We start from the raw sequence: 17851 nt of genomic DNA, 5'->3' as shown, positions 1-17851 counted from the left end.
ACTCCATCCTTGGTCTCCCCCTCTCTCATCCCCCTCCACCTCACTCACGTACACTCTCCTAGTCTCTCACTCTCCATCCCCCGAAATCACACCTCCCCTCTCTCACACACCCCTCCATCTCATCCTCACTCCCTCACTCTCCTAGTTAGTCTCACTCTCCATCCCCCAACTCACCCCACTCTCTCATATACCTCTCAACTCACCCCTCCATCTCATCCTCACTCACACTCTCTCCTAGTTAGTCTCTCACTCTCCATATTATTGCTCTAACAATTCTTTTGGGCTGAGATTTGAGACTGGATTTCATATTAATAAACTTCAATTGCAAGAGATAAGAGTCCAATTATGTGCTACTGAACAGGGTATCCTCACCCTTGTAAATGCTGTCAGGTATGGGTACAGGGCATGTGGAGATGGAGGGTGACAACTGGGTGTGGAGGGTGAGAGGTGTGGAGGGTGAGGGGTGTGGAGGGTATGAGATGTGTGGGGGGTGTGAGGTGTGGAGGGTGAGTGGTGTGGAGGGTGAGAGATGTGGAGGGTGAGGGGTGTGAAGGGTGAGTGGTGTGGAGGGGGTGAGGTGTGGAGGGTGAACGGTGAGGTGTGGAGGGTAAGGGGTGTGGAGGCTGGAGGATGAAGGGTGAAGGGTGTGGAGGGTGAGGGTGGGGTTGTGAGAGGCAGACCAATAAAGACCAGGGATGAGGTCATAGAGTGTGACCTCAGGGATAAAGCATAAACAGGGAGGCTGCCAGAGATTGAGCAGCATGGAGAGCTGCCACTGTGGACAAGGGCCAACGCAGGCAAACATGTTAGAGCCTTTATAAACGATACAAGTCTATAAACGATACAATACAAATCCGATAAATACCTTCCATACAAAACAGACAGACGTGGGTGAATAAATAACCTGTTGAAATGTGTTTGTGGAAATAAATTATACATATTCACCATTATTTTTTTTTTTTTTTTTGACTAACTCAAAACAAGGAACTTCTCACTACAAAAAAAAATAAAAACTATATATATAAAGGGATTGGTACTTACTTTAGCTATATATGGCCTTATATGCTAGAAAGGGAGAGAAAATATATTAGGCTGGGAATATTTTGTGAGACCTGACACACACACACACACACACACACACACACACACATCTCTTTCATACATGCACACACACATGCACATCTCTTTCATACATGCACACACACACACACACACACATCTCTTTCATACATACACACACACACACACACACACATCTCTTTCATACATGCACACACACACACACACACACATCTCTTTCATACATACACACACACACACACACACGCACATCTCTTTCATACATGCACACACACACACACACACACACATCTCTTTCATACATGCACACACACACACACACACATGCACATCTTTCATACATGCACACACACACACACACCTCTCTCTCATACATGCACACACACAAAACCTCTCTCTCTCTCTCTCTCTTACACACACAAATCTCTCACAAGCACATCTCTCTCATACATGCACACACACACAAAACCTCTCTCTCTCCCTCTCTCTTACACACACACATCTCTCACAAGCACATCTCTCTCATACATGCACACACACAAAACCTCTCTCTCTCTCTCTCTCTTACACACACAAATCTCTCACAAGCACATCTCTCTCATACATGCACACACACACAAAACCTCTCTCTCTCTCTCTCTCTTACACACACACATCTCTCACAAGCACATCTCTCTCATACATGCACACACACAAAACCTCTCTCTCTCTCTCTCTCTTACACACACACATCTCTCACAAGCACATCTCTCTCATACATGCACACACACACAAAACCTCTCTCTCTCTCTCTCTCTTACACACACACATCTCTCACAAGCACATCTCTCTCATACATGCACACACACAAAACCTCTCTCTCTCACACACATACAAATATACTCACCTTTCCTGCAACACCTCTGAAAGAATGCAACTCAAAATTACAGGTAAAGATAAAGTTACGTTTTTTGAGTGACTACGTTTTTTTTAATTACTAGAATTCGTATGGATTTCCTGGCACTCTGTATGACCTCAAAGTCTCTAGAAATTAAGTAGAATTAATCAATGGCTGAAAAGTGTTAAGGATATGGTTACAATCCCAGATACTACCTCTCAACCACACTCCTCCCCACTACCATCATCATCATTTTCTTCTCAAATTTAATAATAATAATAATAATAATAATAATAATGATAATAATAATAATAATAATAATAATAATAATAATGATAATAATAATAATAATAATAATAATAATAATAATAAATGTACAGAATGGGGAGAACAATCAATATAAAATCTAATAAAAATGGGCCACACACTCACTCATTTACTGCACAAGCCCATGGAATCCTGGCCTAACTATATGCATTTATTTGGGGGGAATTTTCCTTTCATACAGGGATAGGGAGGCTGCCAGAGATCGAGCAGTGTGCAAAGCCGCCATTAGGTGACCAAAGCCAACATAAGAACCCAGGGATAAGGGACTGAATAGTGAAGTTGCCAGAGATCAAGCAGCATGGAGAACTGCAATTATGTGCCAAGGCTGACACATGAACTCAGGGATAAGGGACTGAATAGGGAGGCTGCTAGAGATTGAGCAGTGTGGAGAGTGGGCAATATAACCAGATAAATTAACAATAAAATCAGTCCACTTACGTTTGGGTCCTGTCTGGGTGTCTTCTCCTGATTGGCGTTGTTGTCGTACGTGATTTGCGTCTCTACGTTAGTCTCCGAAAACTGCACCCGCTTGACTGTGGTTGGCGGTGGTGCATCTGGGGCCTTGTAGCGGTTGTTGTGGCCCACCGACGAGGCCGTTGAGGGAGTGGTGGTGGCCTGTTGCATGATGGAGTAGGAGGAGCCACGTTCGGGAGGGATGGGGCTGTGTTGGGTGCCTGGGATGAGGTTGTCTGGCCGATGGGGGGTGTCGTGGGGGCCCGGCTGGTCGTGGAAGGGATGGGACCCTCGGATACCATTCACAGGGCCATTGGTGTACTGGGGGTGGTGGTAGGGGGTGGCTACCAGGGAGTCGAGGCGCTGGGAGGCATGGTGTTGGTGCTGGTAGTGTGTGGGACCCTGTTGCTGTTGCATTTGCTGTTGCTCCTGCTGCTGTTGCTGCAATCGCCTCATCTGCTCCTCCTGCTGCCTCCGCTGTGCCTCCCTCAGCAGCCTCTCCTCAGCCTCCTTTGCAGCCTCAAGTTCCTGCTGTTTACGCCTTATCTCGTCCACTTTCCTGGCTCGTTCCTCGTCGGCCGGCCCCCCTCCATTCATGCGAGGCTCAGGGACCTGCGTGTGGGGTGCCGGGGGTTTGTTGTACTCCTGGCCACCCCCTCGTCTGTCCCCCCCATCCCTCACTGTCTCCTCTCGTTCAATATCATCATCATCGTCGCCATCTTCATCATCGTCGTCGTTGGTCAGCGCTTCCTCTGCCCTTCGCTGGAACTCTCGCTCCAGACGCAAAGTTCGCAGCCTCTCATCCTGCTGGCTCGTCCGCACCTCTAGCCCCTCCAGGGATGAGATTTGCTCGTCTCGCCAGTGTCGTGCCGCCTCTCGTCTCCTACGCTCATGCTGAAAGAAAAGGATTGTTGTCATAATCACCATCATCATAATCATTACCACCATAATCTTCATAACCATTACCATCATCATCACTGTCACCATAACCACCATCATCATCACTGTCACCATAACCACCATCATCATATTAACACTACAGTGGTCTCTCGTGTGTAGCGTGCTGCAAGTTGGTAATTTTCGTGTTTAGCGATAGGTTAAAAAAGGTACCAATCCCACGAATTTAACGATTGTCTTGGGTGTTTAATGATGTGGGGTGTGATGTCACGCCATGCCTGGCCCGTCCGCCACCAGACCGCCATTGTTATCATTGTTGTCAGTGTCTGGCCATCTTGGGTGCTTTTTTCTCTCTCTCAGTGCCAAGCAGTTGGCATTTTTCACTAACCTGATGTCTTCTACCAGCAAGGGGTGGTGGTGGTGGTGGTGGTGGTGGTGGGCGTGGCAAGAAAGAAACAGCCAAGAAGAAGAGGGATTACCTCAAAGGCAAGCAGAACTTACAGTGGAAGAGAAACAGAAAATAATTGATATGACGGAAGATGGTGCAAGAACTTGTGATACTGTGCAGGCACTGAACATTCCTGGGTCATCAGTGAGGAATATCAGGAATCAGAAAGAGGCAGTGAAGAAAAACACTGCAAGTGCTGAGGAATATCAGGAATCAGAAAGAGGCAGTGAAGAAAAACACTGCAAGTGCTGAGAAATATTATAGTGAGGGAAGTGGTGTTGAGGGTACTAACTAGGGCACACCACCACCACAACTACAGTCACACTCCTTTCTGGTGAGTACTGTATAACCCCACAGTACTGTATAACCCCACAGTACTGTATAACCCCACAGTACTGTATAACCCCACAGTACTGTACCTGTATAATGTACTGCTAATACACTGTGTTTCATCTTCAGCACTCAAAGTAGGAAATCAGGGGTCAAAGGTGAAGTGGAGGAAGAGTGCAGACTAACTGATATTTTTCCCACAGTACATTTAGCAGTTTGCGATTTCACCCTTAGCGATGGTTTTGCCTGACTAATTAAATCGCTAACGTGAGGGACCACTGTGTTGAGGAGTGGGTCAGCAAACACACACACACTTACCAACTCCTTCTGCTCTCGATCCCAAGGGCTGGTCTTGTTGAAGGCTGACTTAGTGTTGAGCTGGCTGGCAAATCCCACACTGGAGGCTGGACGAGTGCCCTGTAAGTGGTGTTGAGGAATTTAGTGGATTTATAAGTAAGTAATTAAGTCTGTGTTGAGGAATTTAGTGGATTTATAAGTGAGTGAGTGAGTGTGTGTGTGTGTGTGTAACAAGGCAAATCTCTATTCTTTTTTTTTTTTTTTACAGTAAATAAAGTATGGAGAGCCAGCATTAGGTGACCAAGGCCAATGCATACACGTTAAAACCTTTATAAACAAGATAGGGGAGTGTGCGCCAGGGGGAGGGCAGTGAAATGGCAGGGGACAGGGTGACATGGAGGTGATCTGTTCACGGCCACCCTTATGGGATTAAGGCGTCTGGAAATCGAGACAGATATATATAGACAAACAGACAGATAGACAGATAAAAGAAACGAACAATACGATACGATTGGACTGTACCTGGAGGAGTGGGTGTGTGGAGGTGGGTGGAGGGGGAGGTGGAGGAGAGTCCCTGTACCCCTCCTCTGGTGGGGGTGGTCTGGGGGGCCCTCCCTCCCCTGGACCCCCTTCATAAAATTGACGCGAGGGCTTCTCAGGGGCCTCTGTGCCCTGTGGCCCCCCTTGGGGCTTTGGTTTGGGGGCGGTTGGAGGAGGAAGTTTGGTCGGATAGCCTTGAGTGTGACCTGGATACTGAGGGTGGCCGTGCTGGGCCGAGGGGTTCAGTGGATGCTGCGGCTGCTGTTGGTTTGTGTGATAGGGCACAGGCTGCCCCGGGAACCCCTGCTGGCCAGTGTAACCCTCAGGGGAGAAAGGGGCGTTACTGGGGGGGAAGGTGTTGGTCTGGGGGCGGTGTGTGAGTTGACTGGGTCGTAGGGGCTGGGATGGGGTCAGGTGGCCGTTAAGCCTGGCTCTTTCCTCCCTCCGCCGCACCTCCTCCGTCATCTCCAGCATCTTGGCATCGGCTCTGAGGTCGCGCTGGGAGGCCGGCCGCTGTAGGTCTGTCCTGGGGGGTAACATGTCCTCCCTCTGCATGAACGCCGAAGCTGGCCGCGTCTCCAATCGAGGGGGGTCTGGGGTGTCGTGCGAGGCTGGCGACCCTAATGGCAGGGTGTGGTGTGGGGGGGTGGGCCTGGTGCGGGTGCGGGGGTCCGAGTGGAAGGTGACGTTCTGGTAATACCGCTCCTCCTCCATGGCCAGGCTGGGGTTGCTAGGGTGCCGCCCCACACCACTGTTTACATTAGGGTACCCTCCTTCACTCAGGTTCTGGGTCGACCTGTAAACAAACACAACACGATTATTTTAACATCTTTCATCCCTTCACTGCACCTCTCTCTCTCTCTTTCTTTCTCTATTGCAATCTCTCTCCCCCATGCCATTTCTCTCTCTTGCAATCTCTCCCCCATGCAATTTCTCTTTCTGTCTCCCTCTCTCACATGCAATTTCTCTCTCTCCCACACAGTTTCTCTTTCTATGCAATTTTTCTCAGTCACTCTCTCCCTCTCAATCACACCCACATCCCTTCTCTCTCCTTCTCACTCTATCACTCTCTCCCCTTCTCTCTCTCTCTCACACACACACACACACATCCTCTCTCTCTCAGTCACTCTCTCCCTCCCTCCCTCTCTCTCTCCCCCCCTCACCTTGATCTGACAGGTGGCTGGTGGTGCTGTTGTAGATGCTGTTGCTGTTGGTGGTGTTGGTGGGGGTGGGGGAAGTGTGGGGGGTTGGTGGAGGAGGGCTGGGAGAGGGAGGTGTTGGAGGAAGTGCGGGAGTAGGATGGATTGAAGACTTCCAGGGAGGCTGGTTTACCCCCACCTACACTGCCCTCACCTGTAATAATAAATAATAATAATAATAATACAGTAATAACAACAACAATAATAGACTACTTTCATCTGTAATAATAATAATAAATAATAGCAATAATAATAAAATAAAATAATATTAATAATCATAAAAATATATAACAATAATAATAATCCATGAGTGCTTTGATCTGTAACAATAATACAGTAACAATAATAAAATAATAATAATAATAATAATTGTTCAAGGAAGTGAAGCAAATGATAACACCATTTTTATTCACTGTCTGGACCCCCGACATACGCACCCGAGGGAAAGATTTACCACATCAGCAAGAACTGGGGACGGGCTGGCAGGAAAACTCTGTAGTGCAGCAGGGAATTTTTTGGGGATATCTCAGCCAATTTTGGAGTTACGAGATGGACACCAATTTGGAAATCACATAAAAATCCTCAGTTATTTTCATTTCATAGACCATCTGTAATTCTCAATAGTTTTTGTGTAAATCGAGGAAATGATTTTACAAGGCAGATCAGTGTAACAACCAACTGTGTAAGGAGTAACAGTGTAAGGTTGAGTGGGTGGTGCAGCAGTATTTACAAACACCTGTACTGCCTCACTTCCTCATTCACCTATTACATGTTATACCGTCGTTCTATCTACCTATCTATTGCCAGATGCCATAATCCCGTAAGGGGTGGCCATTTGACTTTGAGTTAGTTGTTTTACGGGGAGGGGCACTAACCCTCCACCAACCCACTTGTTGACACGTAGGCAGCACGTATGGTTTGGTTATATGGTTACCACCCAGCGTTGTAAATGGTTTCTTGGCTTACAGGAAACCATTTGGCTTGTCACTGCCTTCACAAAACCAATCATACCTTCTGTCTGGTGTTAGGAAGTGTGAGGGAATATTTTTGGTGGAGGCGTTTTGTCTGCGGCCACCCTTTCCGGGATTAGGGCGTCGGGCTATAGATAGAGATAGATAGATAGATAGAATATATTAAGTTCTTTTTAGTATTTGAAGGTCAGGAAATCAAAGGAAGATGATGAGCGACAGACGAGAGAATATTCACCACTACCTGACTTGCTCTCCTGCCTCCTTGAACACGTGAAATAGTGGTAGTATGGCGGAAGCAGTGGTGGTAGTAGTAGTAGTAATAATAGTAGTACACCCAACACTCACTATTAAGAGAGGGCACAGATTTTGATGCCTGTATGCGTGGGTGGTGTGGCTGTGGCGGTTGTGGTGGGGGTTGGTGGTGGACGTGGTGCGGTGGTGGGGCTGGTTGGGTGGGGTCATCACCTCTCATCACCTTGGAGGGCAGGTCTCGCTCACTCAGGTGCCGCCCCCCTGTGTAACCTAACAAGGGGTACATCATCATCATCATCACTACCTTAACTGCCATCCTAACCTACTTCATCATTATCATCCTGTCCTCCTCATCATCATCATCTTAACCTAGTCCATGAGCAAGTGTTGTTGAAACTATATGAGTAATAATAATAATAATAATAATAATAATAATAATGATAATAATAATAATAATAATACAGTGCACCCCATACAATGCAAACTCACACAGTGCGAATCAGCTACACTGCAGGTCAAGCCAGAAACTGCTTATTATTATCCAATGCTAAATCTGTGAATCACTTCCCACCATGCTTATCAGGTGTGTGACTCCATGACACACATGGCCTTCCCTCCATTACTACCAGTGTTGTACTGGACACTGCCAGTCAGGCGCACCATGGCAGGTGGCTGGCAATGACCACATTCAAAATGGTGGGTGTCTGGCCAGCTGTCTGTAAGCCATCTACTGACATTCCTGGGTACACAGACACTTCTCCATATTGCCGCAACAACACATGTTGTACCTCACACCCTGTGGTGTGTCACAGCAGTACACATCTGTTCATCATGGTGTCAGCCGTATGGCACCTCCAGCACTCAGCAGTGACAGTGACAACGGGGCGCCCCGCCCCACGGGGCAAGAGTAGATGCCCCGAGTCTGGGACAGCCATCCCCCTCCCTTGTTAACAAGGCCAGACGTCATTTAACTAAAGGCACAGGTGTTGTGTTTGTGGTACAACTACAAGTACTGACAGACAAAGTACCAGCAGGTACAGTAGCCTGGAAGGCCAGCAGCACCAAGCCCTGCCTGGCCTGTACACCATATACAAGTACTGTTACACAAAGTACCAGCAGGTACAGTAGCCTGGAAGGCCAGCAGCACCAAGCCCTGCCTGGCCTGTACACCATATACCAGTTGTACACAAGGTCTTGGGTTCACACAAGGCAAAATTGTACAATGTCAGGGTTTCTGCCGCCCATAGACTTGCACTGTGTGAGGCTGCACTGTAATAATAATAATAATAATAATAATAATAATAATAATAATAATAATAATAATAATCATCATCATCACTATCCTAAACTTATCTATGAACAAGTACATAACTGCTAGAGACTAACTAGGAGACTACATCAATCAACAGTACTACAACCAAGGGTACATAACATTACACCTACGGCTAAACGCACATTGTTACATCGAGCATTACAAGGATGTACAACCATTACAAGAGTTCCTCTCTCCCTCCCACCAGGGAAGGATACTCCCAAACACCTCTTCCTATGTGATTTATTTTTGGATATGGCTGGATAATATTTGCATGGTATTTATAAACACAGAAGAGGACAGTAAGGTGTAATAAACAAAATAACCAGCCACATCCAAAAATAAATCACTTAGGAACAGGTGTTAGGAAGCATGGAAGAAGAAGAAGCTTTGGACTATTTCTGTACAGTATGGTACAACTGAACAATGAACAGTATCAGTGTGTAGTGGAGATCTGACTAGTAACCAAGGAGACTCATTCCTAACCCCTTTCAGCTCAGTTGATGGCCAGGTGTAGTCAGATTGGAGGCTTGATTTGACTAGTAACCAAGGAGACTCATTCCTAACCCCTTTCAGCTCTGTTGATTTGACTAGTAACCAAGGAGACTCATTCCTAATCCCTTTCAGCTGTTGATTTGACTAGTAACCAAGGAGACTCATTCCTACCAGCACAATTCAGTACGTAAGTTGTGAAAATTTGGGCCAAGTTAGGATGGAAGGAGTATAGCTGATTTTATATACAGACCTCCACTCAGACTAAACACTGTATATAGTAAATCCTGAAATAAATCCCAATAAATCACCTTTAATATTGTCTATCTATAGCCCGACGCCCTAATCCCGCAAAGGGTGGCCGCAGACAAAACACCTCCAAGTCGCTCTGTCACCCACCATTTGACTAATATTGTGCTAAGATAATAAACTGACAAACTACAGTAGAGTCTCGATTTAAGACAAAAATAATCAGCAATCTTACACAAACACGAACATTTATTTTCTCCCATAGTTACTTAATAGAACGGAAATATCACCGAATTGCATGAGGAACGGTGCTTGACTGGCAATGAGGACTATCAAGAGGCTTCCCGGCTATCCTTGGTGGTTAAAATTCTTGGGATAGAGTGGCAAGACAGAGTGACAAATGAAAGAGTAGGGGATATTACGTGAGTGGAGCCTGTTAAATGTGTTAGACTGTCTGGCTGGAAATGACTGGGGCACATATACAGAAAAGAAGGCAATTTAATACAGGATGTGCTAGAGGAAGAAGAGGCAGAGGCAGGCAGAGGGAATGGCTAGAGGAAGAAGAGGCAGAGGTAGGCAGAGGCAATGGCTGGGGTACATATATAGAAAAGAAGGCAGTTTAATACAGGATGTGCCAGAGTGGACTGCTAGAGGAAGAAGAGGCAGAGGTAGGCAGAGGCAATGGCTGGGGCACATATACAGAAAAGAAGGCAGTTTAATACAGGATGTGCCAGAGTGGACTGCTAGAGGAAGAAGAGGCAGAGGTAGGCCGAGGGAAACCTGGTTGAGGACAATGAAAAGAGAAGCAGGAGAGGAGTGTTGGTGGGACCTGAAGGAGATGGCAAGAGACAAATATTGGTGGAGAGAGTTCATTGAGGCACTATGCATCCCGTGGGGTGCCACAGGAAATGATTGATTGATTGATGGATGGATTGATTAGGGGGCAAAACTAGCTGGTTAGGTTAGGTCAGAATGCAGTGATGTGTCCAGCTGGCGAGTATCGAATGTAAACACTGTCTCGGGCGTGTAATGACGGAAATATTTGCATTAACCTATCTTTATATTTTAAGCGAAAAAATATGGGGCTCCTAGAACCTATCCCCCTAGTGTACATGTATATATATGTCACCTTTGAGGCAGAGGGAGGTGAAGGCACAGGATGAGATGGATGGAGAGGTATATGAGAAAGTGAGGTGGAGGGGGAGGCCAAGGATGAGGTGGAGGGATGGAGTGGAGAGGTATATGAGAAAGTGAGGTGGAGGGGGAGGCCAAGGATGAGGTGGAGGGATGAAGTGGAGAGGTATATGAGAGAGTGAGGTGGAGGGGGAGGCCAAGGATGAGGTGGAGGGATGGAGTGGAGAGGTATATGAGTGAGTGAGGTGGAGGGGGAGGCCAAGGATGAGGTGGAGGGATGGAGTGGAGAGGTATATGAGTGAGTGAGGTGGAAGGGGAGGCCAAGGATGAGGTGGAGGGATGGAGTGGAGAGATATATGAGTGAGTGAGGTGGAGGGGGAGGCCAAGGATGAGGTGGAGGGATGGAGTGGAGAGGTATATGAGAGAGTGAGGTGGAGGGGGAGGCCAAGGATGAGGTGGAGGGATGGAGTGGAGAGGTATATGAGTGAGTGAGGTGGAGGGGGAGGCCAAGGATGAGGTGGAGGGATGGAGTGGAGAGGTATATGAGTGAGTGAGGTGGAGGGGGAGGCCAAGGATGAGGTGGAGGGATGGAGTGGAGAGGTATATGAGAGAGGGAGGGGGAGGCCAAGGATGAGATGGAGGGATGGAGTGGAGAGGTATATGAGAGAGGGAGGGGGAGGCCAAGGATGAGATGGAGGGATGGAGTGGAGAGGTATATGAGAGAGGGAGGGGGAGGCCAAGGATGAGATGGAGTGGAGAGGTACATGAGAGAGGGGGATGTGAGCTGGGAGCAGGGCAGTGAAATGGCAGGGTACAGGGTGACAGGTCTTGTATGGAGACTCAACTGTAATATTACTGTACTAACAATTGTACTAATGAGCTTAACACAATTTTATCAGTGATTTAGTTTGACACGTAAAAAGTGCCAAAGAGGTGATTTATTGGACATTATACTGACATAGGTAACTATAATAATAATAATAATAATAATAATTATGCACTTCAAGCAATTACACACACAAACACTAACAAAATAATAATAATAATAACAATAATAATAATAATAATGCACTTCAAGCTCGCAAACACACATACTAAATACACAACAATAATAATAATAATAATAATAATAAGGCACTTCAAGCAATTACACACACAAACAATAATAATAATAATAATAATAAAACACAAACAACATGCAAAAATATAGATTAAATCCTGAAATAAAGACAGTAAAATTAATAATAATAATAATAATAATAATAATAATAATAATAATAAATCTGAAATAAAGGATAAATTAAAATGTTAGTAATAGAGATGCAAAAATAAACAGCCATGCAATAACAACAACAACAACAACAACAATAATAATAATAATAATAATAATAATACGTGCAAGGGTGACCACGACAAATTCCAACCCCACATGTAAATGAATGTAAACTGGTGTATAATTAGTGTATAGCAATAAATAATAAACATAATTGAGTGTAGAGTGTATACATGAGTGTAAACAGTAGCTGTAAAGAGGTGTAGATGATGTGGTGTGGCTGTGTAGTGTGTGTGTACATTTGTGTGTGGTTTAGGCAAAGGAATTGATGTGTATGATGTGGTATGGCTGTGTGTAGTGTGTGTGTATGTTTGTGTGTGGTTTAGGCAGAAGAAATGATGTATATGATGTGGTCTGGCTGTGTGTAGTGTGTCTGTATATTTGTGTGTGGTTTCAGCGAAAGAAATGATGTATATGAGGTGTAAATGTGTGAATAAGGAGAGAATATGGGTGTATGGGGGTGTATGTGAGCAAACGCAAGGATGGAATCAATATAAACAAGGTGTAGATGTGTAAATAAAAGTGTAGATGTGTAAATAAAAGTGTAGATGTGTAAATAAAAGTGTAGATGTGTAAATAGGGTGTGTATGTGTAATGGGGTGGAGGGGGGCCATGCAGGGTGACAGTGTGCTGATAGAGAAGCAGAGGCTCTCACTGTGCCGCACGGGGCTCACTCAGTTACCGATGCGGGTGGCTTGTGTCGGCTGGCCTGGGCGCGATGGGGCGGCGGGCATAAAGGAGTGGGTGAACTGGGCTATATTGGGACCAGGGGGGGAGGTGGGCGGGGAGTGAGCTAGCAGGGAGGGAGTTGAATGAGCCAGCAGGGAGGGATTTGAATGAGCTAGACTGGGTCCCTGTGGCGTGGTTGGGCTATCCAGAGGGGTACTGTGGGCTATGAGTGAAGGGGTGGACTGGGCTAGATTGGAGTACTGGGCTGAGTGGGCTAGGCTAGGGGACTGGGGGGAACCCGAGCTGTCCTCCTCAGGGTGGGAGTGCATTCGGAACAAGGATGGGCTGGACTGGGCTAGAGATGGGGGGAGGTTCATACGCCGGATGATATTGCGTCGGCGCTGACTGGAGGACCGTGGGACATGATGAGGGGCTAGAACAGGGCAGGAGGCCTGGGGTACCAGCCTCGGAGGGGGTCTGGAGGTGGAGGGGAGAGGGGGCTGGGGGCGTGGGGGCAGGGGAGGGGGCTGTGGGTCATGGGGGTCCTCTGGGAACACATTATCAACATCATCGTGGAGGGAAACGTCCATCAAACTTCGCCAGGGTTTGGACTCATCGTGGGCATGACAACTTAAGTCAATGCCACTGTCAGTCGCCAAATTAGCAGGCCCTGAACCACGCCTCCTGGCCATGGCACACCCGGCACCATGGCCCATGTCAACTCTTCGCCATGAGCACGAGGAGGAGGAGGTGGAGGAGGAGGACACATTACAGGAGGTCGTGGAGCTGGAGTCAGAGGGGGGGGTGAAGGTGTACTTGGGTAAATCGGGATTGTTACGCGTCTGGGCTGACGTCCGGTGCTCTATCCCAACCTCTAACCTCTCTGAAGGCATGACGGAGATGAGCGGAGGGGGGTGTAGTGGCGGGGGAGGCTGCAGGGGGTGCATGGGGGAGTCAAGGTTAGGAAGGGAGGAGCGTAGGGGGGAGAGCTTTGAGTGGTTGTACGCTGGCTTGTTAGTCTGGCCAGAGGTCCTGTTTACATCTGTACCTTCAGAGTGGGTAGCGAGGTTGGGACTGGAGTAGGCCATTTGGTGGTGGGTGGTTGTGGTTGTGGTGGTGGAGGGGGGGAGGGGGTGGCGTGGCGGCTGGTTCCAATCCACCAACCGCTCACTGTAGCCGGCCATGTTAGGCGTGGATTGGCTGTTAGGCATGGGCGTGCGGTGTGGTGGCGGAGGATCATTGCGGCCCTTGCGCACCGAGGCTAGAAAGTTAGTGTGACCTTAGCAAGATTTACCACAAACTTAGCATCATTTACCACCACAAACTTAGCATCATTTACCGCCACAAACTTAGCATCATTCACCACCACAAACTTAGCAATATTTACCACCACAAATTTAGCAGTATTTACCACACCTTAGCATCACTCACCACCACAAACTTATTATCATTTACCACCACAATATTAGCAATATTTACTACCACAAAATTAGCAATATTTACCACCACAATATTAGCAATATCTACTACCACAAACTCAGCACTATTCACCACAAACTTTGCACCATTCACCACCACAAACTTAGCAATATCTACCACAAACTTAGCATCACTCACCACCACAAACTTAGCAATATTTACCACACTGTAGCATCATGACCACCACAAACTCAGCATTTCATTTTTAATATTAGCACCAAATAAGCTTAGCATCAATAATTCTGCTTAAAACACCTCCTATTGTCAGCTTAGCATAAAAACACTACCCAGTCCAGTCTTCCAAGCTGTTATTGGGTTTAACATTAACACACACACTATTCTCCTTAGTTGGTTTAACATACAGGCACAGAAACGAACTTAGCATTGTATTACAGGTGAGGCGCACGACTCTGAGGTTGTTATTATTGTGCTCTGGCAACCTACCACTCAAAAGTGTGTGTGATTTCGTGTGAGACGTGTGATTCCTGTATATGTTCGTGTATAATAATATTTGTGTATAATAATATTCGTGTATAATATATTCGTGTATAATAATGTGATTCATGTATAATGGATACAAAATCGGACGCACTTTTGAATGGTACGTTGCCAGGGTACAATAATGACAACCTCAGAGACATGCGCCGCAACTATAGTTAAATTCCAGTAAGCACTCTAAGGGCAAATTCTCTAAATCTTCCTCTTACTTTTCATTCTTCCACTCAGGGACACCTTATCTGTCTACTTCTTCAATCAAGACTTTAACCCCTCCATGGCCAATCACTTTGAATTTGTCAGGCCCCACACGCCGACCCTACAGCCATTTTATGAAGTTCCGAAACTCAATTTTCCCCCCTGGCCATACTGAAGAGGAAGTTCCGACGCACCTGGCACAAGCTGACTAGTGGGAGGGACGGAGATGCCTTTCCACCCACAACAACACCGCGTGAACATGGAAAACTTATCTGTTATGCTTGTGAATGGCAAAGAATATGTAAAAAATGATCCACAACAGTAAACCAAGCACAGTCCTTACGCTCTACAATAATCCCATTCTTACGCTGTCCTTACACTCTACAATAATCCCATTCTTACGCTCTACAATAATCCCATTCTTACGCACAGTCCTTACGCTCTACAATAATCGTGGGACATTGGAACACCGCTCGTTTGAAAGTTAAAGAAGTGAGGCGCTCCCTGGAGAAGTGAGGTAAGTGACTTCGGAGGTCGAGCGCCTTGATGCAGTGGTGAGACAAGAGTTGAAGGAGATCGAACACCTTGATGCAGTAGTGAGGCAAGGGTTGAACCAGACTCTGAGATACCCCCTAGTTCGACTGCTGTTTTCTCGGCTGTTTTGTTGGTGCCACTTGCCTCACTGCTGCAGGAAGCGCCTCAACTGTACTTTGCTTGGAATAAAGAGTTTGACGATAGGCTTAATAATTTTCATAGGAGCAATTTTTGAATATCTGCTCCTGACGGTTGATTTGATAAACAACGCCCAACCACGAGGGATTATGTCTTCATACACGCCTAACACTTATTCGCCTGGCACTTATTCCTATCCTCCCTTTCTCTCTCTCCACACACACACACACACACACACACTTATTCCTATCCTCCCTTTCTCTCTCTCTCTCAACACACACACACACATTCACCTAACACTTATCCCTATTCTCCTCTCTCTCTCTCCACACACACACACACACACACACACACACACACACACACACACACACACACTTATTCCTGTCCTCCCTTTCTCTCTCTCTCAACACACACACACACACTTATTCCTATCCTCCCTTTCTCTCTCTCTCTCAACACACACACACTTATTCCTATCCTCCCTTTCTCTCTCTCTCTCTCCACACACACACACACACACACACAGTTTCCTACAGTAAAATGAATTCTCCCCTAACACATCATCCTTCAAAACTCAGGAATTTATTTTTTATTGTAAATGAGGCTGGTATTATGGAAGCTCCCTAACACCTCTTCCTTAGTGATTTATTTTGCTTATTACACCTTATTACCCGTTTCTGTGTTACATAAATCCTTCCAATATCACCATACTCTGCATAAACAACATACAAAAGGATATTAACCAGCCACATAAATAAACCACTACAGAGAAGGCGTTAGGGGAGCTTCCTTAACTGACGGGAATACCAGCTAAGACTACTCAGCAATTCCAATCCCAGATCTTACCCTCAAATCTGTATAAGAGGAATATTAACACATGCAATATTTATCAGACTGTCAATGTGCATGTTCCAAAGCCGAGATGAGAAAGACTTTGTTAGTAAGCGAGAAGCAATTCAATCACTATCATGCTACACCTACACTACTGGATTCTCTCTTTCCTCCCTCCCTCTCTTTCTCTTTCCCCTTCCTCCTCCCTCTCATCTCCTCCCCTTCCCTCCATCTTTCATCTTCTCCACTATCATGCTCTCTCTACACTACTGAACACTCTCTCTCCTTCCTCCCTCTCTTTCTCTCTTTCTTTCCCCTTCCTCCTCCCTCTCATCTCCTCCCCTTCCCTCCATCTTTCACCTTCTTTCTCCCTAATTGGTATCATCTCTCCCTCCCCCCTCCCTCCCTATAACTCTTTTCTTCCTCTCTCTCTTTCCCCGTCCTTCTCTCTCTCTCTCTTTCCCTTTCCCTCCACCTCTCACCTTCCCCCTCCCTCCATCTCCCTCTCTTTTATGTCTCCCTACTTTGTATCACCTCTCACTCCCTCCCTCCTTCCTCTCTTTCCTTTTACCTCCCCTCCCTCCTCTCTTTTCCCCCCATCTTCCTCTCTTTGCCTCATCTTCCCCCCTCCCACTTTCTCTCCCCCTATCTTCCACTCCCCCCCCCCCGTCATTTTCCCCTTTCTGCCTCTCTGCCTCTTCTACTCCCCACCCCCCCTTCTCTCTCCCCCCCCCCTCTCATTTTCCACTTTCTTCCTCTCTTCTTCTTCTTCTCTCCATTCCCTCCCTTACTTCTCCCCATTCCCCCTACCTTCCTCAAACCTCAACCTCACCCTCGAACCCCACCTCACCCTCGAACTCCATCTCACCTCTGTTGGCGTGTGGGGAGGGCTGGGAGAGGATGGTGGCCAGGCCGTGGTATATCGCGCCCTGCCTGGCCACTTCAAGGGTCACCACAGGCCCAGTCTCCATCATGTAATCCGCAGCCTTTTCCTGTGAGATCCCAATAAGGCTCTTTCCGTCGACCGAGAGGAGCTGGTCACCCGCTTGTAGACGTCCATCCTGCAAAACGGAAGAGACGGTGTTACATAGATATACAGACACTATCCTGTGTTCGTGGGTGTTACATAGAGTACACAGACCACACACACTGTCTCATCTATCTATCTACTGCCACAGAGGGTGTTACATAGATATACAGACGCTATCCTGTGTTTGTGAGTGTTACATAGAGTACACACACCACACACTCGAAGGTCCTATCTCTTCTAATCTGTGGCCTGTGTGGGTTTTTCATCTATCACGTCTATTGCT

At 46.7% G+C, this 17851-nt stretch overlaps 1 protein-coding gene across 1 annotated transcript in view; it reads right to left on the bottom strand.

Moving 5' to 3' along the window:
- Nucleotides 1-17851, bottom strand: part of cno (adherens junction formation factor afadin) — a 284268-nt gene that overhangs the window by 27086 nt on the left and 239331 nt on the right. Inside the window, exons 21-28 of the mRNA XM_080280060.1 lie at nucleotides 17407-17599; nucleotides 13909-14121; nucleotides 7765-7941; nucleotides 6413-6602; nucleotides 5232-6045; nucleotides 4731-4829; nucleotides 2723-3631; nucleotides 1042-1065 (exon numbers count right to left, since the gene is read on the bottom strand). Coding sequence (XP_080136186.1) covers nucleotides 1042-1065; nucleotides 2723-3631; nucleotides 4731-4829; nucleotides 5232-6045; nucleotides 6413-6602; nucleotides 7765-7941; nucleotides 13909-14121; nucleotides 17407-17599 — 2619 coding nt within the window. The remainder of the gene's footprint in view (nucleotides 1-1041; nucleotides 1066-2722; nucleotides 3632-4730; nucleotides 4830-5231; nucleotides 6046-6412; nucleotides 6603-7764; nucleotides 7942-13908; nucleotides 14122-17406; nucleotides 17600-17851) is intronic.

Source organism: Coenobita brevimanus, chromosome 9, assembly GCF_032717465.1.
Source record: "Coenobita brevimanus isolate Jiangsu-jjx chromosome 9, ASM3271746v2, whole genome shotgun sequence".
Lineage (NCBI taxonomy): Eukaryota > Metazoa > Arthropoda > Malacostraca > Decapoda > Coenobitidae > Coenobita > Coenobita brevimanus.
Note: the sequence above shows the minus strand (reverse complement) of the source record. Positions and strands in the feature narration are given on the sequence as shown.